At 47.4% G+C, this 25,451-nt stretch overlaps 1 protein-coding gene across 7 annotated transcripts in view; it reads left to right on the top strand.

The window, feature by feature from the left end:
- Nucleotides 1-315: 315 nt before the first annotated feature.
- The window catches only part of WNK1 (WNK lysine deficient protein kinase 1), a 125,453-nt gene continuing 100,317 nt past the window's right edge, over nucleotides 316-25,451 (top strand). For 4 of the 7 annotated variants that reach the window (XM_044281384.1, XM_044281385.1, XM_044281383.1 and 1 more), the window contains exon 1: nucleotides 316-1,093. In XM_044281384.1, coding sequence (XP_044137319.1) covers nucleotides 560-1,093 — 534 coding nt within the window. In that variant the 5' untranslated portion in view covers nucleotides 316-559. The remainder of the gene's footprint in view (nucleotides 1,094-25,451) is intronic. The other 3 variants (XM_044281386.1, XM_044281387.1, XM_044281389.1) reach the window with 3 other exon arrangements.

Raw genomic sequence — 25,451 nt, 5'->3', positions numbered from 1 at the left:
CTCCAGGCCTCAAGCCTCCACAGACTACAATTCCCATCACGCCCTAGGGGTTGAAGTGACGTCATTTCCCCCCCATAGGCGACGGAGACCTTAGACGCATGCGTACATCAGTCAAGGCTTGAACGCTTATGGGTTTGATAGAAATTGCCTGTGGTGGGTGTGGTTACATGCGTGGGCGGGGTTATCAGAGGACAAAACTAAACATTGGGCGTGGTCCTCCTCAAGAACGGTTTTACAGCTTGAAAGCGAAGGCGTGTCGGGACTGTTACATGTGGTGGGCGCGGCAGCTTTTGTTAGTAGGTGTGGCTAGCCAGCAGGGGCGTGTCTAGGCGCTCTGAGTGTGTCAGTTTGTCGGGGCTGTGCGCCATTTGGCTAAAAGTGTGAAGGGAAAGCGTACGCCTTTCAGGACCGCAGCCGTCTAGTCTCATGTCCGTGTCTCAGCATGGCCTGTGAGCTCCGGCCGTGGGAGCCGACTCACAGCCCGCTGCCCGCTCAGGGTCCAGACCCCCGGCTCAGCTGAGACCACAACCCCACCACGTCCTCCTTACCTGACACGACCATGTTCCTCGCCCCGCCGCGGCCTGCTAATGGCTCCAGCTCGGATACCTCGCTGGCGCCCCCGAGGGATGAGGCGGACAGTCGGCCTGAGGAATTCCGCCGCCGCCGGCACACCATGGATAAGGACAAGGCCGAGCACCGCTTCTTCCGCCGCAGTGTCATCTGCGACTCCAATGCCACGGCCCTGGAGCTTCCCTCCAACCAGTGCATCTCCCCGCCGGACTCCGTCGTCTGCCTCCCGGTGGTGCCCGTGCTGTCCCGGCCTGAGGAGGCAGTAGACAACGTCCAGGACTCGGTAGAGGCCGCAGCCCCGCCGCCGGCTCCTCCAGAGGCCCCGGAGTCCCGGCTGCCCCGCTCTGTTCCTGAGGAGAGACACCTGGATGATAACGAGGAGCTGGAGACCAAGGCGGTGGGCTTTTCCCCGGACGGACGCTTCCTCAAGTTCGACATAGAGATCGGAAGAGGATCCTTCAAGACCGTGTACAAGGGGCTGGACACGGAGACAACAGTGGAGGTGGCCTGGTGCGAGCTGCAGGTGAGAGGAGCGCTGGGGTGGTGCCAGCAGTGAGGCCTAGTGGAGATGGGGGGGGGGGGGCCCTCTGTACAGGGGGTGTAGCGGAGTAGAAGGGGGGGGGGGCCCTCTGTACAGGGGGTGTAGCGGAGTAGAAGGGGGGGCCCTCTGTACAGGGGGTGTAGCGGAGTAGAAGGGGGGGGCCCTCTGTACAGGGGGTGTAGCGGAGTAGAAGGGGGGGGCCCTCTGTACAGGGGGTGTAGCGGAGTAGAAGGGGGGGGCCCTCTGTACAGGGGGTGTAGCGGAGTAGAAGGGGGGGGCCCTCTGTACAGGGGGTGTAGCGGAGTAGAAGGGGGGGGCCCTCTGTACAGGGGGTGTAGCGGAGTAGAAGGGGGGGGGCCCTCTGTACAGGGGGTGTAGCGGAGTAGAAGGGGGGGGGCCCTCTGTACAGGGGGTGTAGCGGAGTAGAAGGGGGGGGCCCTCTGTACAGGGGGTGTAGCGGAGTAGAAGGGGGGGCCCTCTGTACAGGGGGTGTAGCGGAGTAGAAGGGGGGGCCCACCTCTGTACAGGGGGTGTAGCGGAGTAGAAGGGGGGCCCCCCCTCTGTACAGGGGGTGTAGCGGAGACCCCAATGTCTGTGAAGGGAGGTAAAACGATTGGCACCAGGGGGTCCATACTGTACACGAGACGACAGGAGGAAGACCTATGATACTGGTGACTTCGGATATAGCATCTGGGACCACTGTGAAGACTTGGGTAGAAAAGGACCAGGATCTACACTGTGGTGCTCAGTGTCTGGGGATGGTGTGGGCACTTGAAGTCTCTGTGGCTGACCAGTTTCTTGTGTTGTGACCAGTGTGACCCAGTATCAAGTTTCGATGCTGTGCTTGCTTTGTTGGTGATAGGAGTGAAGCTCCGTCTGAGTCCCAGTATCTGGTGGTGACAAAAGTGGAAGTTGCACAAATGGCAGTACGGTCTGACTCATCTGTGTTTCTTGTGGCATGCTGGGAGTTGTAGTGTCACTCCTTCTGAGAAGCCAAGTTTCAGCATACCGCCATTACCCCATGTTGCTTGATGACTGTCAAGAGTAGAGATGTATTCTCCCAAACTGCTCAATAAGTAGTAGGCCTGCTGAAGTCTAGTGCAGACTTGAGTTGGTAACGGGGGCATTTTGTGTCAGTGCCGCACAACGAGGCCTGAGCTTCACTGTGTGATTCAGCACCTCGGGTGGTGGAGAGATGTCACACCTGGAATTAGAAAGCCACTGTCAGTCATAGAGTTCAAAGGGAACGTGACCTCCCTGGGGCCCTTCTGCCTCTCGTGACGAGCAGTATATCCCCGCACTGGCGGTGCATCTGCCGTAGTTATGTAGAGGCGCAGGCCTCTATATAACTTTGGCGGGTTCACTGCCATGTCTAAATGTCAGACCATTGCCGTCTTACATTTAGACCATTTTCTACGCCTGTTTCAGGCTTAGAAAATGATAAATAAGATGGGACTAGCGGCCTGTGTATGTGTGTGTATATATATTTTTTTCCTCTGAGTACCTTCCATTGCGAAATTCAGCCAAGACCACTGGACTAAGTGCACCCCACCGGTGTCCCGGAGAGGGCTATAGCTAGGTTCAAACTGGAGGGGTGCTAAGGATAACTGGCTTAGTTGCCCATAGCAACCAGTTAGATTCCACCTTTTTTTTCCGTAGCACTAGTTTTGTCCCCCTCTTTGTGTGAGATCCACAGCATCCGGATGTACGTACACCGACTGAAACTGAACCTCTGCCTCTTCCCGTGACTAATTCCTTTATGGTGGTGAATGTGGTACATACCTGTCCACCAGATACGACCTACAGCCTGGCATCAGCTTAGCTGCTGCTAATTATAGTGCAGGTCTGTGATTATGCTAATTGTAGAACGCACTCACCCGCTGCTTATACCTGCCACTTCCTTTTTTTTTTTTTGTCTATTATAATGCACCACTTAAAGGGCCAGCAGAAGGGAATAACGTACGGCGGCTCACCTGGTTGGCAAAGTTCCAGCCTGTGCCCTTAACCTCTTCACTGCTCTCAAATACATGTAATCTATCTTCTTACGTTTGTTACAGAAACTCCACGTGTGAATCCAGCGTTCTAGCAACTTTCTCGAAGTGTCAAATAGGGTTTTGCTAATTGCAACACTTTTTAGTCTCCTTTTTTACAGAATTTTCTATTGTCCTATGTACACAGAAATCCTGTTGTCACATGTCTGGGCCGCCACAGGGCAGTAGAGGGCAGTTTCATGGGGGGTATAGGGTAATGAATTTGTTAGGGTGTCTGAAAATATGCAGCGTTACCGCATGGCAGAGGAAAGGAATTTGCCAGATAAACACATGCATTTATGTGCGTTTGCCACATTTGGATAGAATCCACTCTTGGGACATTTTTTGGAAATGTGCACGATAAGTTTTTATTGATGCGTTGTCCAGCATTAGAAAAACATGGCTGCTTTCTTCCAAAAACAGCACCACTCCTGTACACGGGTTGTGTTTGGAATTGCGGCACAGCTCCATATGCTGTCGGCGAGGCAGAGCTGTAATTTCACACACAACCTGTGCAGCAGGGTGGCGCTGTTTTTGGAAGGAAGGTGCCATGTTTTCTTAATCCTGGAGGCAGCAGAAGCAGCCTATTGTTAATACGCTACAGTATTGTCAGTGTCGCCCTGGGTGCAGGGTGACCCTGCTGCCTGTCACTTGGCACAGCAGGTTGTTGGCATGCCAGTTGCTGTCCAGCATGGTCCTTCACACCTATAGCACTAATTTTCCTGCAATTTACAGGTTATGTTCCCTTATTGAGAAGTGTCAGAATTGCGCTCGCTTGTAACTCTACTTCTAACCTTGCGATCAAGAAACGAGATAATGAAGATGCTTGGAACTGACTCTTTCCATTATCGCTCTCTGTGGGGGCCACTCAGATTCGGTTGCTGAACGTGCTGCCAGGCAAACATGGCACACAAGCGGGCAGCACTGAAAAACCCAAACGTGCTTACTGTGAACAAAAGTAGTCTGTGTGTCAGACTACCATAGCTGGCAGCCTGGTAGTGGATGGGTAGGAGCAGTAACAGGTTGTGAGCCACTCTTAATGCTGGCGCCACCTGCAGACTTGTTGGTTAACTGCTCCGCACCAGTTGTACAATGTCAGCTGACTATAGATTGCACTGAATGGAACAGTAGATGCTTTTCTGAGCCATCTTCTGCCCCATTTAGGCTTTATGGGATAGTTCCTAATAACTAGGTGTTGGCATCACCTAGAATATGTTGCTCCCCCTCTGGTATTGTTGTAAGGACGTAGTGCCGTGTGTACCGGTGACCTCATTCCAAGGTGACCAAGAGGACCTGGAAGTGCTGAAGGAAGCGAAGCGGATGTTGGTTTCCTCATTACCCCCAGAACAATGAATGAAGGACCCGGGCACCGTGACTGGAGGAGCGCTTCCGCCGCTCCTGCAACTGGTTGGGTTACGTCATGGGCTCTATTCTGCAGTAAAAAAAAATAGTGATTTAATGTGCAAACTTTTATTCGTTTACTTACAGTGAGAGAGTAACCTTTCTAAAAGTGCTATCAGTTTTTTTTTTTTTTTTTACTGCTGGGGCAGTTGGTTGGTGCACTGAGGCTTTTCCCAATTATTGGGAGTACAGTGCAGCTTTCTGTATACAGACAGCAAGCTCTAGTATTGAAATTGGTGAGGACTGCAGTTTTCATTATACAATGTTTAGTCTTTAATGCAGTAAGACCCGATGACCCCTTTAACAAGGTCCGTGTTTGCTGTCGTCTCGTGCTTGGTCCGGCCACACATTCTTCTTGTGCAGTGAGTAAGCATTCATGTTTGCAGTGAAAATATTCCCTCTGCTTGGAAAAGGAAGCAGTAAACCTAGTTTGTACACAGAGCCCATAGCTGCTGCTGTGCCCCCCAAAAAACCCTGCGCCCCTGCTGATGCCTGACCTGTAATGACCAGCCTTTCTGCCTGTGCTGGCTGCAGAGTACAGGAGTTACATCTGCTCAATCCGTGTGAAACATAATGTACTTTGTGTTTAATTTCCACACTACTTCAAGATCTCTGCTATTCTGCTTGCTTTTGGTGTATGGAAAGTTTAAACCTGTGTAGTAGACCATGTATTTCTAAATCTGAAGGATTGTTACAATCCTCAGTGTAGATCTATCCTGTGCTTATGTTTGTTACTTTTTACCTGCTCATACACATTGTATCAGTCTGGAGAAAAGAAAAAAAAAAAGTATATCATTTTTAGGGTGGGCTCAATCTGCGGCAGCACATCCGGCAGAGGGCAGCGTGCCAGACTTTGCCGGATCCGGCATTGCCAGATCCTGTAATTCACAGCCGGATCCCCTTCCACTCTAATGGGGTCCAGACACTTTCCGGTATAAACACAGCTGTTTTTGTCCAGCCAACACTTGTGCCAGGTCAGGCAGGCGGCTGATGCGAACGTACCTTCAGCTGGGAAAAGTATAATGAAGGTCATTTATCAACCTTCTGCGCTCCAGCTGCTGTGAAACTACAACTCCCAGCATGCACACATGCTCGGCTGTTCTTTTAACTCCCACAGACGTAAATGGAGCACTCTGGGAGTTGTAGTTTCAGAAGAGCTCGAGTGCCGGAGTTCGCTGATCCCTGTGCTATACCCAAGAACTGGCATTAAAAGCTTGCAAACAATGGATCTACAACTTTTTAAACACCATTTACTCAAAAATGTTTTGTGTAAATGGCGTTTTCAATGGGGCCGCAAATTATGAGCTGTCCGCATTCATATGTCCATTTTGCAGCCCCACAAAAAAGATAGAAAATGTCCTATTCTTGTCGGTTTTATGGACAGGCATAGGACTGTTCCGTAAAATGCAGTTTGCATTTGCCCTTAAAGGGGTATTCCAGTTATAAGTTAGGATAAGGGTTAATAATTATTAGATTGGTGTGGGTCCTACTGCTGGGAACCCTCATCGATCATGAGAATGAGGCCCCCAAAATGAATGAAGCAGCAGGGAGCGCTATACCATGCTGTCTGTGGAACTCCTACAGAGATTAATGAAGCGGCAATGCGCATGCTCAGCCTGCCTCTGTCCCTGTTCTTGTGATCACTGAGGGTCTCGGGTGGGGTACCACGCAGTCTACAAGTTATCCTGTGCCTTGTGGATAGCGGGTCAATGTGACATCCAGAATACTCCTTATGTGTTGCAGTGACCACCCTACTGTTGGAGTCCTACCCCCATCTTGCTCTGGTTCTTTCCTTGTAGAAGTAACTTGCAGTTTGTGTATTTCTCCTATCATTAGCTGCTGTCCTGTTGTCACTGCTGACAGTAAAGCGTGTGCTCATCGCTGCTTCCACTGATAGCCTTTGGGTGTGCTGCCGCCTGCCAAGCAATGCTCTTTGCTGTGCACATGGCAAGGATCTGTTCCGGTTGTATTTCATGACCTTTTTGTCAGAGAATGAGATCATATATCCCATGTGAACCTCTGTGAGGATGGGGATAGCATGTCATGCTGGCTGAGACCCACAGTGCTGCTCCACAGGCCCTTCAAGCTAGATTTATCCAACCCTCGCCATTGATTCCTACTGTAGAAAGTGATATTCTATGGGCATGACTTCTGCTGGAGTTTGTCATGAAGTTTAACTGTTTGCACATTGTGTGATTTAGATTATAATCCTACTAGTATATTATCCCAGACTATTCTGCTGGTGGAGTCACTGTGGACATACATTACTTATCCTGTACTGATCCAGAGTTACATCGTGTATTATACTCCAGAGCTGGATTCACTATTCTGCTGGTAGAGTCACTGAAAAATTGCCTTGAGAAAAGTAGTTTCACTCCAGAGACACAGACTGCTGGAGGATGTGCCTGATTTATGACTAGGCCTGTGTCTCGTCATAAATTAGGCGTGTCCTCCGCCAGCGCAGGGGCTGAGTGATGTAAAAGCCAGTCTTTGATAAATGACCCCCAGTTACTGCTTTCTGTGTAGATGATACAGGGTGTGTGCGCGGCATCTGATCTTTTAGATGTGGCATTGTCCTCCTGCCTTGTGACTTTGCAGCTGTCATACCAGCGTGCCATGCGGCCTTCCTCTTGTGGTTTGGTGGCGATTTGAAGCCTCAGCACTTCTGTTTGGTGTCACTACGCCTCTGCCTCATCCTGCGACACTCTTTACAGACCTCCTGTAAGGTTATGATTTTTATTCGCAAAATAACTCTCCCATTCACTGGAAGCAAGCAGAGATCTTGCAAGTTCCAAAGAACTGAAACATGGTGTTTCAAAACGCGTCTCATCCTTGACATCAGGCATGTATATCAATGAAAAATCAACGTAGCACTGTTCTTGTAAAAAAAAAAAAAAAACAGTCTCTTTATTCACACGTGACACAAAATAGATATAGATATATATATTGATGAGCCCTTTAAGTATACTTGTTTGTTTCTTGGAACAAAATGGCAGAAAGTTTTAGAACGATCATAAGACCAATTACCCTCCATCAATGGGCACTTTGTAAACTGGGCAGAGGGAAGTCCCAGATTCAGCACCAATGCTGACCACCAATAATGAATCCTGTGGGGTGGTGGAGGAGCCTTAACACATCCTGCAGTGATCACATGAAAGTTCTGTCAGGAGCATACACTGTGACAAATGGTGTGCTGGAACCCTCCTCACCACGCCACTGGGGACGAGGCCAGGCCCATTGATTTCCTCCTATTTACAGGGAGGCATCTTCCTTTGGTCATTAGATGCCAGGGATATTGTGGTTTTCATACGCGCCACCTCCAGTATATGTCTGAGCGGAGCTGGTCTAACAATGAGCCGCCTGTCTGCTCCATGTGACCGGGCTAATCTTCAGTCCCAGTACACAGGTAATAGGTACTTTGCTAGGAAAATGACTGTTTTGGAGGATGTGATCCTTTTTAAGAACAGATCTGGCTTTGTTAATAGCATATATCTTGCCCCGGCCGTCCTTGCTATGACTGAGACCAACCACCCTCAGAGGTCAGACATGCATACCTTGTGGCATGGTGATAACCCACAAACATGACCCCAGGTGCTGAACGCCTTGATGCATGTTTCACCTCTCAGAGAACCCAGGGTATAAACTGGGACATAATGGGGGGAATATACCTTACACCTGTGCCCACCGTGCCTGTACATGAATTGGTACCAATCCGCCATGTTGGACCTCCTTATTCACAGCGTGATCGGCGCCAGCATGAGAGTCCGCTCATTTTATTGTTTGTATGCACATATATTTGCACTGGGAACTTCATTGCTCATTGCTAATCGCCATGTTTTGCACATGTCACTTTCCTCTGTAGTGCTTTCACACATTTTGTATGTGCAGGATGATATTTGGGGTGTGTATGGTCTCTTGCCTGGTAAGGTGGCGTGGCGCTGCTGTGTGTTGATGTTGGCGTGAGCATGCCACGAATAGGGAGGTCCAACATGGCAGACTTGCGCGAGTTCATGTGTGAGGTATATTCCCCCATTATCTCCCTATTTATACCTCGGGTTCTCAATCTTGTGACGTCCTGATGAAGGCATCAGAGGTGACGCCTGCACGGAGGTGGTCAGCGGTAGTGGTCATATTTGAGGGTTACCACATGGCTTGATTATAGGACCTCTGGGGGTGGTTGGTCTCGGGGTTTATGGTTGGGGTTACTATAGATACAGGTGATTACCTCCCTGTGGCCCTTTACATATGTATTGGTGGCATGTGCATGAGATTTACATACTGGACATTGGACTGGACTGTGCATTTAACCCCATACATGCCCTGGTTATTTTTCTGCATTTGCTCTATTACCGTCTACTGCAGGCATCCTCAAACTGCGGCCCTCCAGCTGTTGTAAAACTACAACTCCCACAATGCCCTGCTGTAGGCTGAGACCTGTAGGCTGTTCAGGCATGCTGGGAGTTGTAGTGTTGCAACAGCTGGAGGGCCGCAGTTTGAGGATGCCTGGTCTACTGTGTTCGTTCTCTTTTTGATGTTTTTTTGTCATTAAGGCCTCATGCACACGACCGTTGTGTGCATCCGCGTCCTTTCCGTCATTTTTCACAGTTTAGCGGCGGTCCCATTCATTTCTATGGAGCTGTGAAAAAAAAACTGATAGTCCTCCGTTTTTTTTTCTCCGCGTCCGTGATTCCAGTCCGTAAAAAAAAAAAAAGATAACCTGTCCTATTCTTGTCAATGGAAAACGGAGGACTGACCCATTCAAGTCAATGGGTCCGTCAAAAAAAAACAAAACAAACAGATGCACAACTGGTATGTTGTCCGTGTCAGTTTTTTTTCTCTACAAGACCATGGTGCACTAAAATTCAACTTATTTAACCCCTTTTTCTTTTTTTTTTTTTTTTTTTTTTCTCCTGTCAGACAAAAAAAAAAAACACAAGGAAACACAACTGAAGCAAAATCGGACACGGACCACTGAAGCCAAATCACTGACAGTGAAAAAAACACTGTCGTGTGCATGAGCCCTAAGTTGTATATAAAAACTGATACTTTCTGATTATTTTGGGGTTACCATAGATTTTGCTTCTTTCACAGCGATACAGAATGAGTCGGGGTCTATTCAGGAGAAAACTGAATTTTTTTTTTTTAATGCAAGTTGAATACGTTTTGTATGCTATCGGGTTTTCAATGGATTTTTCACATCTCGCAGCAGCCATTGGTGAAAAACACATTGCATCCAGATGCTTTCTTTTTTTTTTTATGCAATTAATTTCTAGGGCTGAGTTAAAAATGCAAAAATATAGAACATGCTGTGACCTTTTTCCTGAACACACATAAGCACTGAAATTATTGGGTCCGGATGCTGTCCGTTCACGACAACGCATCGCATCTAGACGGAAAACTCGCTCATGTGAAAGAGGCCTTGTAATTGTGCCTAGTGATGCGGCAGAACCGTACCTATACCGCTAGGCTGCCTGTAATGGGGGCCACAGCCAGAACATTTCTGTCTTCTACCTGTGGTGCAGGCGAAGAGCTTTCTTTGGTTCATAAAGTTTAACGCGTTTCAGATTTGTATCTACAACTTCCTCATTTTGCGTCTAAAGAGACTTTAATCATTTTATTTATGATGACGCTAGGATGATTTATGAAACCATTCAGGGCATAAATGGCTTTTATAACTCGCACTTTGCAGGGAACATTAGGCTATTAGGAGAGGCCCGGAGGGGTCCCTGCTACTCTCCGGCCAGGCGCTCCTTCGCACGAGTTAAGCAATAACCCAGTGATGTAATCAGCAGGGAAGGGATCGCGGACTGATTTATTGGGGACGGATCAGCTGAGCTCTGCCAGTGTATTTCATCAGACTCTCCAACCATATGAAATGCATATGAGCGTCAGGCTGTTGGTCACTGACTACCAAGTTCCTGGGTAGGTGCAAAGTATTTCTAAACCCCCCCCCCCTAGTTGCTTGCCAGGCATTACCATTGTGGTGCAGTGGGCTGCAGGATTATGCACGGGGCCTTGTTCCTCATTAATACTCTGTAAAGCCTGGCTTGGAAACTCTATTTTTGTGTAAGGAGCCCGTAGGGGTGCTTCTCCTTGATCAGCAGGTATGGGCAGTGTATCCTGACTTCATGGTACGCAATGAATTGGGCAGCAGACCATCCTGGTATTGACTTTCCATGGTCTTGGGCTGATTGAGGCCCCCTCATCCTCTAATTCAGAATAAGCGCTGTCCTAGGGTGTGCTGTAAATTCGTCGGATCCCATTATACTCAATGGGGATCTACCGGTACGCAACATTAACGGCAGAGAACAGACTTCTAAAGTTTAATGTGAACCACACTTGACCCCAAAATTTACAGTTTGCAAATTTGCCACTGGCCGGAATTGCGCAGTGCAGCTCCAGCCTTTAGGTCGCCATGCACATTAGATAGAGGTTGGCTGATGGCTGAACACACAATCTTCTGGTGAAGGTCCATTTCGCGGGCACAGTTTAGTGCGTTAGTCGTTCAGGTGATGGAGGGAAAGGCCTTTCTGGGAATGTTCTTTCAAAGAAACGGCTTTCGTCCGCAAACAAACTTTCTTTGATCTAAAAGACCCTTTGCCTGAATTTCGGATGAGTGTATTAGACAAGGGCGACTTCTCTTCAGACAATGATGGTCTGGCATTGGTCAGCTAACAGTCGTTAAATTTCTGCAGCCGAGCGTGCGTTTTGGTTGAAATAGTCTGTTTTGATTAACTTTAGCCGAATGTGTATGGGCTCTTTTAAGGAGCCAGTGCTGATATACAGTCATTCTGTGATCTGAAACTCCTTTTATAAATCGGTATCCACTTCTAGATATGGGGTTTTCCTCCGCCGGACTGGTTCCCTTTAGAGTTGGGCACCTGTTCAGTGCCCTGTTGAGCAGAACTAGTGGGTGCAAATGGGCTTCTGTTTCTGAAGTGCCAGTCGCCCTCCTGCAGAGAGGAGTCATGTGACCTTTCTCACCTTTGCTTAGTGGCTCCTCCCAGTGACGGTATTGTGCCCCCCCCCCCCCCCCCCCCCCCTTCTTGGTGCCTTTTGCTGCAATCTGTCATGTGGTCAGTGCTGGGGATGTCTGGCTGCTCTGCGGATGCTGCTACAGATCTCCTGTCCATGATCTTTCTGGCTTCAATAGCAGTTCATGGTTCAGATCTATTTATATCAGGGGATGAAATCTGGGAGAGTTTCTGGTGACAGTAGGAGGATTGTAAGGGCTTAATCTGCATGGCGGCAGCCTGCGGGGCCCATGTCTGCTTTTCAGTTCCACTCTAATTCCTACAAGTACCATCCATATCTCATCTTTGCCTTTGCCCCAGAAGGGCATTAGTTCAGTAGTGATGGTGGAAATCAGCCTTTCAAGATTATTAATTGTGCTGTAACTCAAGGTCTCTGCTTGCTGTCAGTGATTGGAACTACTAATCATTTTATATCCAATAGACTCCTTGTATTGCAGCAAGGGAAAAATTGAAGTTTGGATTCCTCTAATCTGTTTCGTATTAAAGGGACACTAAACCTCTAAGTACACAAAATAATAATTAAAGGGGTTATCCAACCCCTATAATGAACCCGGCACCCGCGCATAGGGGAGGTATAGCAGTTGCTGTGTTGGAAGTGGAAGCAACATGGGTGCAGAGAGAAGAGGGGGGGGGGGGTCATTATAGGGGTTGGATAACCCTTTTAACCCCCCCCCATGGTTGCTATAACGCTGTGCACTCCGGGCGCCCGGCCTTAGTCGCACCAACTTACCTTTCCAGCAGGGGCCCTGCCGACACTCCATCATTCCGCTCTGCGTCTGATGTCACACAGCGCTTGCGTACGTCAGGAGGTCAGTGCAGCGTGGCACCCTGGATGTGCTGTAGAGTGTCCGGAGACCTCCTGCTGGAAAGGGGAGTATTGCGGGCCAGCGGAAGACCACAAAGCGGGAGTAATAGCAAGCGCTTCACTCCTGCTCCGTGGTCACATGACACTAAATAATTTTCAATGCAAAAAAGATTTGCAGCGGGGAGATATATAATTTTTTATTTTTTTTTTGTGTTTCTAATTACTCAATTCAATTGAGTAATCGTTTCAGCCCTAGCCTGCAGGGAAAGCTGGTAACCACTTCTGCTGAGCTGTGATGGAGGGCTATATAACGTACAATGCTGCATTCTACCATATATCGTATCTGGAGCATGTCCTATTGCAATTGCAGAAAAAAAGCCTTTTCTATGATGGTGGCCGCCATGTGCTGTCAACACTACGGTCATATGAATGTAGCCTTTAAGCAGCAATAGGAAGTGGAAATTATAAAACTGCATAAATAGCCAGATTTGCCTTTTTTTAGGAACTTTGGAAAGCTGTAGAGCTGTAACGGAGGCCGCATTTGGCTGTGTAAACGTAGAAAATTAGCTGTCCTGATGTGTCCAGGTGGTTAGTTATCCTCCCCCCCCCCCCCCCTCCTGCAGCCACCCTCAGAACAGCAGTGCAGCCGGTCGCACATGCGTCCTCCATTAGTTTCTGTGGGCGTACAGGAGAGAGCCGAGTACAGCACTCGTTTATCTATAGACACTATTTATTTCTGGTTCCTTTACATGGGACGACGCAGCAAGCGATTGTCAGGAAGGAAGCGTGCCTGATATTCAGTGTAGTAGACCGCTGCATGTACATGCAGTGATCTCCTCCAAAGTATGGGGAGCAATGATCGCTAATGGCATCGTTTGTCACCAGTTTGCTCATTGGGTAATCGGCAGCACATTGACACCACTAGATAATTGCTAACGAGCCTTCCTGTGAACGCTTGTTGAGGATATCTGTGGGATTCTTGGCCCATGTAAAGGGGCCCCTAAGAGATTCCTTCCAGCAAACTGGCCATACTTACTAGGGAAGGCTTATCAAAGCTGGTGGCATCTGATTGGTTGTTGTGGGCAACTAGGCCAGTTTTCCTTTACACCACTTTTGATTCCCCCCCCCCCCCCCCCCCATTGTGTAGACAAAGTATGAAGCCTAAACCCACCTCCCCCCTCATGGCTCGCGTGTACTAGCATCAGAGGGAAGGGGGAGAAGACATGGCTGCAGCCTGAGAGAATACACTGCTTTTCTGTGGCCTGTAGGTCTGATCTAGGACGGTAGATGGGCAAGGTAAACTAAGGTGGCTATGTTGACTTCTGTCTGCTTTTTTTTTTATTTGTTTGGTTTCAGGTTTGGTGCCCTTTTAACCTTCTGCCGTCACACTAACGCCGAAAGGCGTCAATGCTGCGGCGCTGCCAGGTCACACTAACGCCGATTGGCGTCATCTCGCGTGAGCCGAGATTTCCTGTGAACGCGCGCACACAGGCGCGCGCGCTCACAGGAACGGAAGGTAAGCGAGTGGATCTCCAGCCTGCCAGCGGCGATCGCTCGCTGGCAGGCTGGAGATCCGAATTTTTTAACCCCTAACAGGTATATTAGACGCTGTTTTCATAACAGCGTCTAATATACCTCCTACCTGGTCCTCTGGTGGTCCCTTTTGTTAGGATCGACCACCAGAGGACTCAGGTAGGTCAGTACAGTCGCACCAAACACTACACTACACCCCCCCCCCCCCCCCGTCACTTATTAACCCCTTATAAACCCCTGATCACCCCATATAAACTCCCTGATCACCCCCCTGTCATTGATCACCGCCCTGTCATTGATCACCCCCCCTGTCAGGCTCCGTTCAGACGTCCGTATGATTTTTACGGATCCACGGATACATGGATCGGATCCGCAAAAAGCATACGGACGTCTGAATGGAGCCTTACAGGGGGGTGATCAATGACAGGCGGGTGATCACCCATATACACTCCCTGATCACCCCCTGTCATTGATCACTTCCCTGTAAGGCTCCATTCAGACGTCCGCATGATTTTTACGGATCCATGGATACATGGATCGGATCCGCAAAACACATGCGGACGTCTGAATGGAGCCTTACAGGGGGTGATCAATGACAGGCGGGTGATCACCCATATACACTCCCTGATCACCCCCCTGTCATTGATAACCCCCCTGTAAGGCTCCATTCAGACGTCCGCATGCATTTTGTGGATCCGATCCATGGATCCGTAAAAAATCATGCGGATGTCTGAATGGAGCCTTACAGGGGGGGTGATCAGTGACAGGGGGGTGATTACCCTGATCACCCCCTGTCATTGATAACCCCCCTGTAAGGCTCCATTCAGACGTCAGCATGCGTTTTGTGGATCCGATCCATGTATCCATGGATCCGTAAAAAATCATGCGGATGTCTGAATGGAGCCTTACAGGGGGGGTGATCAGTGACAGGGGGGTGATCACCCTGATTACCCTGATCACCCCCTGTCATTGATAACCCCCCTGTAAGGCTCCATTCAGACGTCCGCATGCGTTTTGTGGATCCGATCCATGGATCCGTAAAAAATCATGCGGATGTCTGAATGGAGCCTTACAGGGGGGGTGATCAGTGACAGGGGGGTGATTACCCTGATCACCCCCTGTCATTGATAACCCCCCTGTAAGGCTCCATTCAGACGTCAGCATGCGTTTTGTGGATCCGATCCATGGATCCATGGATCCGTAAAAAATCATGCGGATGTCTGAATGGAGCCTTACAGGGGGGGTGATCAGTGACAGGGGGGTGATTACCCTGATCACCCCCTGTCATTGATAACCCCCCTGTAAGGCTCCATTCAGACGTCAGCATGCGTTTTGTGCATCCGATCCATGGATCCGTAAAAAATCATGCGGATGTCTGAATGGAGCCTTACAGGGGGGTGATCAATGACAGGGGGGTGATCAATGACAGGCGGGTGATCACCCATATACACTCCCTGATCACCCCCTGTCATTGATCACCCCCCCTGTAAGGCTCCATTCAGACATCCGCATGATTTTTTACGGATCCATGGATACATGGATCGGATCCACAAAACACATGCGGATGTCTGAATGGAGCCTTACAGGGGGGGTGATCAGTGACAGGGGGGTGATCACCCTGATTACCCTGATCACCCCCTGTCATTGATAACCCCCCTGTAAGGCTCCATTCAGACGTCCGCATGCGTTTTGTGGATCCGATCCATGTATCCATGGATCCGTAAAAAATCATGCGGATGTCTGAATGGAGCCTTACAGGGGGGGTGATCAGTGACAGGGGGGTGATCACCCTGATTACCCTGATCACCCCCTGTCATTGATAACCCCCCTGTAAGGCTCCATTCAGACGTCCGCATGCGTTCTGTGGATCCGATACATGTATCCATGGATCCGTAAAAAATCATGCGGATGTCTGAATGGAGCTTTACAGGGGGGGTGATCAGTGACAGGGGGGTGATCACCCTGATTACCCTGATCACCCCCTGTCATTGATAACCCCCCTGTAAGGCTCCATTCAGACGTCCGCATGCGTTCTGTGGATCCGATACATGTATCCATGGATCCGTAAAAAATCATGCGGATGTCTGAATGGAGCCTTACAGGGGGGGTGATCAGTGACAGGGGGGTGATCAGGGAGTCTATATGGGTGATCACCCCCCTGTCATTGATCACCCCCCTGTCATTGATCACCCCCCCCTGGTAAGGCTCCATTCAGACATTTTTTTTGGCACAAGTTAGCGGAAATTTTTTGTTTGTTTTTGTTTTTTCTTACAAAGTCTCATATTCCACTAACTTGTGTCAAAAAATAAAATCTCACATGGACGCACCATACCCCTCACGGAATCCAAATGCGTAAACATTTTTAGACATTTATATTCCAGACTTCTTCTCACGCTTTAGGGCCCCTAAAAAGCCAGGGCAGTATAAATACCCCACATGTGACCCCATTTCGGAAAGAAGACACCCCAAGGTATTCCGTGAGGGGCATATTGAGTCCATGAAAGATTGAAATTTTTGTCCTAAGTTAGCGGAAAGTGAGACTTTGTGAGGAAAAAAACAAAAAAAAATCAATATCCGCTAACTTATGCAAAAAAAAATAAAATTCTAGGAACTCGCCAGGCCCCTCATTGAATACCTTGGGGTGTCTTCTTTCCAAAGTGGGGTCACATGTGGGGTATTTATACTGCCCTGGCTTTTTAGGGGCTCGAAAGTGTGAGAAGAAGTCTGGGATCCAAATGTCTAAAAATGCCCTCCTAAAAGGAATTTGGGCCCCTTTGCGCATCTAGGCTGCAAAAAAGTGTCACACATGTGGTATCGCCGTACTCAGGAGAAGTTGGGCAATGTGTTTTGGGGTGTCATTTTACATATACCCATGCTGGGTGAGAAAAATATCTTGGTCAAATGCCAACTTTGTATAAAAAAATGGGAAAAGTTGTCTTTTGCCAAGATATTTCTCTCACCCAGCATGGGTATATGTAAAATGACACCCCAAAACACATTCCCCAACTTCTCCTGAGTACGGCGATACCAGATGTGTGACACTTTTTTGCTGCCAAGGTGGGCAAAGGGGCACATATTGCAAAGTGCACCTTTCGGATTTCACCGGCCATTTTTTACAGATTTTGATTGCAAGGTACTTCTTACACATTTGGGCCCCTAAATTGCCAGGGCAGTATAACTACGCCACAAGTGACCCCATTTTGGAAAGAAGACACCCCAAGGTATTCCGTGAGGGGCACGGCGAGTTCCTAGAATTTTTTATTTTTTGTCACAAGTTAGCGGAAAATGATGATTTTTCTTTTTTTTTCTTTTTTCCTTACAAAGTCTCATATTCCACTAACTTGCGACAAAAAATAAAAAATTCTAGGAACTCGCCATGCCCCTCACGGAATACCTTGGGGTGTCTTCTTTCCAAAATGGGGTCACTTGTGGGGTAGTTATACTGCCCTGGCAATTTAGGGGCCCAAATGTGTGAGAAGTACCTTGCAATCAAAATGTGTAAAAAATGGCCTGCGAAATCCGAAAGGTGCTCTTTGGAATATGTGCCCCTTTGCCCACCTTGGCTGCAAAAAAGTGTCACACATCTGGTATCGCCGTACTCAGGAGAAGTTGGGGAATGTGTTTTGGGGTGTCATTTTACATATACCCATGCTGGGTGAGAGAAATATCTTGGCAAAAGACAACTTTTCCCATTTTTTTTATACAAAGTTGGCATTTGACCAAGATATTTCTCTCACCCAGCATGGGTATATGTAAAATGACACCCCAAAACACATTCCCCAACTTCTCCTGAGTACGGCGATACCAGATGTGTGACACTTTTTTGCAGCCAAGGTGGGCAAAGGGGCACATATTCCAAAGTGCACCTTTTGGATTTCACCGGTCATTTTTTACACATTTTGATTGCAAAGTTCTTCTCACACATTTGGGCCCCTAAATTGCCAGGGCAGTATAACTACCCCACAAGTGACCCCATTTTGGAAAGAAGACACCCCAAGGTATTCCGTGAGGGGCATGGCAAGTTTTTAGAATTTTTTATTTTTTGTCGCAAGTTAGTGGAATATGAGACTTTGTAAGAAAAAAAATAAAAATAAAAATCATCATCATTTTCCGCTAACTTGTGACAAAAAATAAAAAGTTCTATGAACTCACTATGCCCATCAGCGAATACCTTAGGGTGTCTACTTTCCGAAATGGGGTCATTTGTGGGGTTTTTCTACTGTTTGGGCATTGTAGAACCTCAGGAAACATGACAGGTGCTCAGAAAGTCAGAGCTGTTTCAAAAAGCGGAAATTCACATTTTTGTACCATAGTTTGCAAATGCTATAACTTTTACCCAAACCATTTTTTTTTTTGCCCAAACATTTTTTTTTTATCAAAGACATGTAGAACAATAAATTTGGCGAAAAATGTATATATGGATGTCGTTTTTTTTTGCAAAATTTTACAGCTGAAAGTGAAAAATGTCATTTTTTTGCAAAAAAATCGTTAAATTTCGATTAATAACAAAAAAAGTAAAAATGTCAGCAGCAATGAAATACCACCAAATGAAAGCTCCATTAGTGAGAAGAAAAGGAGGTAAAATTCATTTGGGTGGTAAGTTGCATGACCGTGCAATAAACCGCTAAAGTTGTGGAGTGCCGATTTGTAAAAAAGGGCCTGGTCACTAGGGGGGTATAAACCTGTGGTCCTTAAGTGGTTAAAGCCTTGCTGTGAAGAAAGGAGGATTGCATTCTGTTCTGCCGCTTTCACACAGTCAGTGTTTGATCAGTGATTCTGAAGCAAAACCAGGTGCAGGTCAGAAAGGAGACCAAATTGTTCCATTCTGCCTTATCTCTGGATTTGGGGGGTACTATCTCTGTGAACAGACTTACAAGGCCATACATGCTCCTCTGGAATTGTTGGAAGGAAGGGATGCAAATGCAGCTTCAACTCGTGGTTTGGCCGACAATCGCTGATCGCACTGTGTTAAAGCTTCCTTAGGGAGTTGCTTTCTGAGCAATTTTCTTATGTTTTGTAAAGTGAGCTCAAAGTTTTAAAGCAATCAGTCCTTTATTGCACTAGTGGAAATTGGTACTTAAAACCCTTGAGCAGTGTGCGATCTTTCATCAAACGTGACACATGCATGATGCATTTCCTCTGAGATCCAGGCGGCCTGGGAAAGCGTGGAGCAACAGCAGCATGCATGGGCTTGTCTACGTGTTCTCACCTTGCCCTATGATGACCCTCCTATCAAGTAACCAGAACACATACAGTAAGGAGTCAGAATAGATCATCTTTCTGAAAACCTGCTGAAATCTGACTGTTCAGATGATGGAAAGTGTGGTGGGCTGGGGATTGCTGGAAGACCACCAAGATGGTGGTTGAAACGTCACACCAGTGTGAATGAAATCCTCTACCAGGAAGATGGTAATTGGGCAGATTTGACATTCAGGATTATGGGGAGGCTGGATTGTGCACCCTGTGGAGAGCTAGAATGGTAGCCATATTGGCCAAGTTTTAGGGAAAATGCCTTTTAATGACTAAGAAAGTGAGAGAATAGTGTAGCCTGCTAGATTTTACCGCTCTAGTGTCACAACCTGTACTATATTTCAGACCTGTTGTCACTATTCTGTTGGACAGTTTCCATTTTTAAAAGACTATTACACAGTAACTGTACCAGCAGAATAGTGAGTGCAGCTCTGGAGTATAATACAGGATGTAACGCTGGATCAGTACAGGATAAGTAATGTAATGTATGTACACAGTGATTCCACCAGTAGAATAGTGAGTGCAGCTCTGGAGTATAATGCAGGATGTAACTCAGGATCAGTAATGTATGTACACAGTGACTCCACCGGCAGATTAGATTGGATACATGTGTAACAAACTCCCAACTGTTAGAAATACTTGTTCAGGACAGATTTTCAGTCCTGGATGTAAACAATATTTTCCTGTTCGTTGACAGCAAGCAGAGATCTTTTGTTAAGAAATTAAAGTATATTAGACATTAACAGGCATTTTTCATTAGACAATGATGGAACACTTTTTCTACACTTCCACAGTGGTACATGGCGGTGGAGGGATCCTGGTACATGTTTTGAAGCCAAGTCTCATTGCTGGCACTGGTGCAGAGGTCTCGCCCTCAGTAGCTGGCACCTTACTTGTAATGTAAATCTGCACCTGGAGCTGCTGCTTGCTTATGACTCTGCAATCGCTTGTTTGGGAAGGTGTATTGTACAGTTTATGAAGGGGTGGTTGGTGCCAGCTGGAGGGCACCGCAGCTTCCAGGGGGTTAACTGTGAGGATGGTGATTAGCCAGCTGACTCACACGGTGTTATAGTAACGAACCACCAAAGGAATAAAGGTAAACAGGTCCAGCCTCGCCAGCACAGCAACAGGCGCAGCTGAGAGGAATGCCCTGGAAAGCGAAGGCTCCATGCCCACTATGTATGTAATACACTGAGGGATTCCTTATGGAGCTATTCTACTCAGTGTTAAAAATCTCTGCTTGTTGTCAGTGAATGGCAGCATTCCTGTTAATTTCATAGAGAATGCAAACCCATCCTGACCTATCCCTGCCTGCACAGCTGATCGTTTGTTACATTGTTTGTCTCTACACAAATCCACTGTGATCTATGGACAGCAGCGGAAATCTGCCACTCCAGGCTTGGGGCTCTCCTCTTCCCTGTCCGCTTAGGATAGAATGGGGCTAACTGCTGTAACGGAGCAGAGCTGCAGTGTAAAGTGGAGGGAGAAGCCAACAGCCTCTTCAGTCTGCTCTAGACTGTAATAGGTAATGCAGATTTGGAGCAGAACTGCAGTGTAAAACATTAGAGAGGAACAGTGCTGCAGACTGGTTTTATGTTCCCATATACAAAGCTGCCAAGCTACACTGTCTGACCTCTGATGGAGGAAAGTTGCAGTGTAAAGCATTGGAGAAAGAGCAGGCTCCGTTGATTTCAGACCTTACAAGGCCAATACAACTTTCCACAGATCCTGAATGGCGTATAGGTTGCCTTGTTGTTTTAGCATCGCCCACCCCATTGCCTGATTCCCCCTATTGGTTCTTGAATTGACACCCAATATGTCTTCTATTATGAACTTTGCTCCAGCCAAGCATGAGTTAAACTCTATACATTTCTCTGTAAATGTAGCAGATTTCCTCTGTCCTGTAACCCTGTTCGAGGACGTAGCCTGATGGATGTGGCGGGCACATGACTGGGAAGCTGCTTCTCGCCAGGAACGTACCTGGCTTTGGGTACAACGTCGCTCTCACGCGCTGGGATGTAAATTATCGTTGGAGAGCGTGGATCTCGGCAGGCACTGGACTAATTCTACCCTTTTTTTCTTGTGTTTTTTGCTTCTCACGTGGGCGCAGGAATCTGAGACTCATCAAATTGCAGCCTTTGGTATTTCATTTAGGATGAATTCCAGTATTATTTGCTGAGCCATTGGTGGATGGTTGGAAATCTCCCAGGGGGCTGGTCAGCCATTTCTTCGGAGCTCGTCTCCTACATTCGAGAGATGCTGATTGCAGTGTCCTTGGGGTGCCTCACCCAGCTTTCCAGATCGGCCGTCTGCATGTAGCCTTAGTTCTGGTCCGCATCCGAGCCGCAGTTTTTGCAGCTCAGATGCGGACCCATTCACTTCAGTGGGGCCGCAAAAGATGCAGAGAGCACTCCGTGTGCTGTCCGCATCCGTTGCTCCGTTCCGTGGCCCCACAAAAAAAGAAAAGAATAGGCATTTCTACAATGGGTGTGCGGACCACAAAAAAAAGTGCATATAGCCTTACCCTGAATATTGCAGCAGTAACGGTCATCTGCTTTACTGCCTGACTTCACCATAGTTCTGCTCAGGATGAACTCGGCTAGCTTGTTACCAGCTTGAGGTGGAAATACGGGAAGACAAATGTAATGGGCTTCCATACTGCTTTATTGCTTTATCACCAGTTTTTGAGACTGTACGATACCAAAAGAACTTTGTGCAACACAATCTAAGTTCCCTATCAGTATGTCTTTGGAGTGTGGGAGAGAACCGGAGTACCCAGAGGAAACTCGCCCAAACATGGCAAGAACATACAAACTCCACAAAGATGTTGTCTTTGGTCGGATTCGAACCCACGACCCCAGAAGTGCAAGGCACCAATGCTGCTCCACCAGCAGCATGTAATTATGTAACTCAATTTGTTAAATCTAGTTTTAGAAAAATCCATGCTTCTCGCCAAGAGGTGTGACCCAGGATGTATCATTTTGTCCCTGAATTGCTCCAGAATTTTTATCCCAAAGTAAGCTAACCAGTGGGTTGCATGAAGAAAATATGGCCATGCTCCAGATTTATCATCCATCATAAGCAACTGTAGTAAATTTGGACTTGTCTGCAGGTTTCGAAGATCTTCCCCAGCGAGTTCTGCAGTATAAGGGCTCATGCACACGAGCATGTGCTGGCCGTGCCCATATCACAGCCCGCAATATACTGGCACTGGCCAAATGCGCACCGTATGACTGGAAGATGCTCAGTGGAAGGCCACAGAGCGCTTCTGTGGCATTTTGGTCTGTGCCTCCGCGCTGCAAAAAAAATAACATGCCGACTGATTGCGGACACATTAAAGTTGAACTCCTCGTCATAGGGGCCAGGCGCTGCTCCCAGCAAAGCTGTCTGTGCAGGAGATCTGCTAATCTCTTGGCGTTCTCTCCAAAGCTGACCCCCCAGGTCTGTGACGTGTGGGAGAGAAACCCGAGCTGGGTGGACCGATGATGGATGAGTCTCCAGAACCTCAGCTGCAGACAGATACTGGACGTGGCAGATCTTCTGCCCCCCCCCCCCATAGAAATGTCTACTGGGATTAACCGCGCTCAGAGGAATTATGCTTTAGTGATTAAAAAACACAAAATGAGAAGAATTTCAATAAGTGGATGTCCAGCTTAAGATGACCATTTTTCATCCTTATGCTTAAGACACCTTCCGTCTCTTTTCTCTCTATTTGCTTTATGCAGAATGCATTTGAGTTCTTTTACCAACCATTGAGTTTGACTATAATATAAAGGTCCTTTTACATAGAACAATATTTGGTCTAGTTATCAGTGAATCACCTGAACACGCTTGTTCATGGGATCATTGTGTCTTTTGACCAGCACCAAAAATCATTGGGGTCATTTATCAAACTGGTGTAAGGGAAAATGCTTAGTTGCCTCTAGCAACCATTTAGATTCCACCTTTAATTTCCCAAAGGAGCTCAGAAAAATGAAAGGTGGAATCTGATTGGTTTCTATGGGCAACTAAACCAGTTTTCCTTGATGCCAGTTGTGATTCTCCCCATTGTTTCTATGTGCTGTGTAACCTGATGGATGATGACTGCAGTGCTAGCTAATCCCGATTGCTGCTTGTACATGCGGCTCTCACCTCTGACAATACTGGCCCATGTAGAAGGGATGCTTTTTATCATGCTCTTCAGTGAGGTGCGTCACCTCTCCAGAAGCCTTTACACCCTCGTATGATGGAGCTGCCTCTTGTACTGTTAACACGCTACCCATTTCTCCAACTGCCCCGTTCATCTAAATTGGCCTTGCAGAAATCCATGATGACTTTCAGATAAGTGGAACTGACTTTCTTTTGCATAAATTTCTGCCACTGATCGGAGCACAACCCAGCTGGCTTTCTTTGCCCACTTGTTACCCATTTGTGGAATACAGGCCGCCATAAACAGAACTTTAGATTAGTTTTTTTTGGTAACCATTTGCGTTGCCCATGTAGTAAGCATTCTAGAGCAACTATTCTTATGGCTGACTCTGTGCTGTGCCATGTCTCCTAGAAGCTTACGAACATATCACCAGGAGTCCATCTGAGCACCAGACTCTGCATGGACACACCGCCAACTGGCAACACCCAGAGTGGGTATGGTGTATCGGGAGGGTATGTTGCCTACAATAATTAGGGTATCTTGCAGATTACACATGTTGTTTCATAATATTGCACCATCAAAGATTTCCCGGATTTCACGTACATGTTGCAAATGTTAAAATTTGTCAATAGTTTGTGCGATCGGGCCTATAGCGGGCTTTAGCGCTAACCTAACTTGTAAAATGGCAAGGGTAGCGCTAAAGCAAGCCCATCACAGCCAGTGACGTCACGGGAGCCCTGCTAGCGGAAGCTTCTGCCTAGCGGTGTGCTATTGTAAACAACCCTTGCCCTGCGAGGTACAGCGCAGGGCAAGGGGGAGCATGAAATGCTGACATAACAGGGGCTGCCGGGGTGAAAATGGGGATATGTCCGGGTTCAGCTCTTAAAAAAAAACTGCACCAAAGACTGTGATGGTGCAGATTTATGTGCATTTTTATGTAGTTTTTCATGCAGATTTTCTGCATATAAATCTGCACATGTGAGCGGGAATACAATGAAAATGTGGGCTGTAGTTTTTACTGTGGTTCGTCAGCAAATCCTTGGGGAAAAAAAGCAAATATTGCTTACTTTTTTGCTGCCACTGAGATGACTGTGGACTTCTCCCTCTCCATTGCAGAGGTGGAGATCCACAGCATAAATTGACATGCAGCAGATTTAAAAATAAAAATCCCCACGGCAGGTCAATGACGCAGTGAGGATCAGATTCGCTTTGCTGGCACTGTACAACACTGGATTTGCCGCATGAAAATCCACAACTGCAAATCCACGGTATTTCATGTGTGGACATGGCCCAAGACAGATTTATTCATGCTAATGCCAGAAAATGGCCTAAATTGTGGTGCACATCTATGCCTTCTCATATCAGGTTTAGACTTTCTGGGGGTCATTTACTAAGACTTAAGGCTTTTTATGCCGGTCTTGGATTCCTCCTGTGCTGCCATAAGATTTGGCTATATTATGACTAGATGTGCTCCTCGTCATAAATTGGGCAAATCTAAGGCAGTCCATGGGCCTCGAGAAACGACTTTTTTGTCAACATTTAGGTTGGGTTCAGACCTGAGTGTTTTACAGCGCGCTCCTACGCGCTGTAAACCGCTCAACAGGCAAGAACCAATGATTCCCTATGGGAATGGTTCTCACCTGAGCGTTTTACAGCGCGTACGATCACGCTGTAAAAACACCCGACGCCCCAAGAAGTACATGAGCTTCTTTCGGGCGTCTTGTCGCGCGTTCCCGTACATAGACTTCAGCGGGAACGCGTGACAATGGGCGTTCGCTTGTCTCTGTATGTGTGATTGTACGAGCGTTTGCAATCTATCGCGCATACAGAGCATACGCTCAGGTCTGAACCCAGCATTAGTCCCCTTTCACGCAAGCGAGTGCAATGCATGACGTGAACGCATAGCACCCACACTGAATCCTGACCCATTCATTTCAATGGGTCTGTGAAGATGAGCGTATTTTATTTTATTTTTTTCACGCATCAGTTCTGCGTTGTGTGAAAAACGCAACATGTTCTATTTTTCTTTCATGCAGCCCTGGCCTCATAGAAGAAGTGAATGGGGCTTCAGTGAAAAACGCATTGTATCGGAAGCAAGTGCGGGTGCGATGCGTTTTTCACTGATGGTTGCTAAGAGATGATGTTTGTAAACCTTCAG

This window comes from Bufo gargarizans, chromosome 2, assembly GCF_014858855.1.
Source record: "Bufo gargarizans isolate SCDJY-AF-19 chromosome 2, ASM1485885v1, whole genome shotgun sequence".
NCBI lineage: Eukaryota > Metazoa > Chordata > Amphibia > Anura > Bufonidae > Bufo > Bufo gargarizans.
This window is presented reverse-complemented; position numbering and strand designations above follow the sequence as displayed.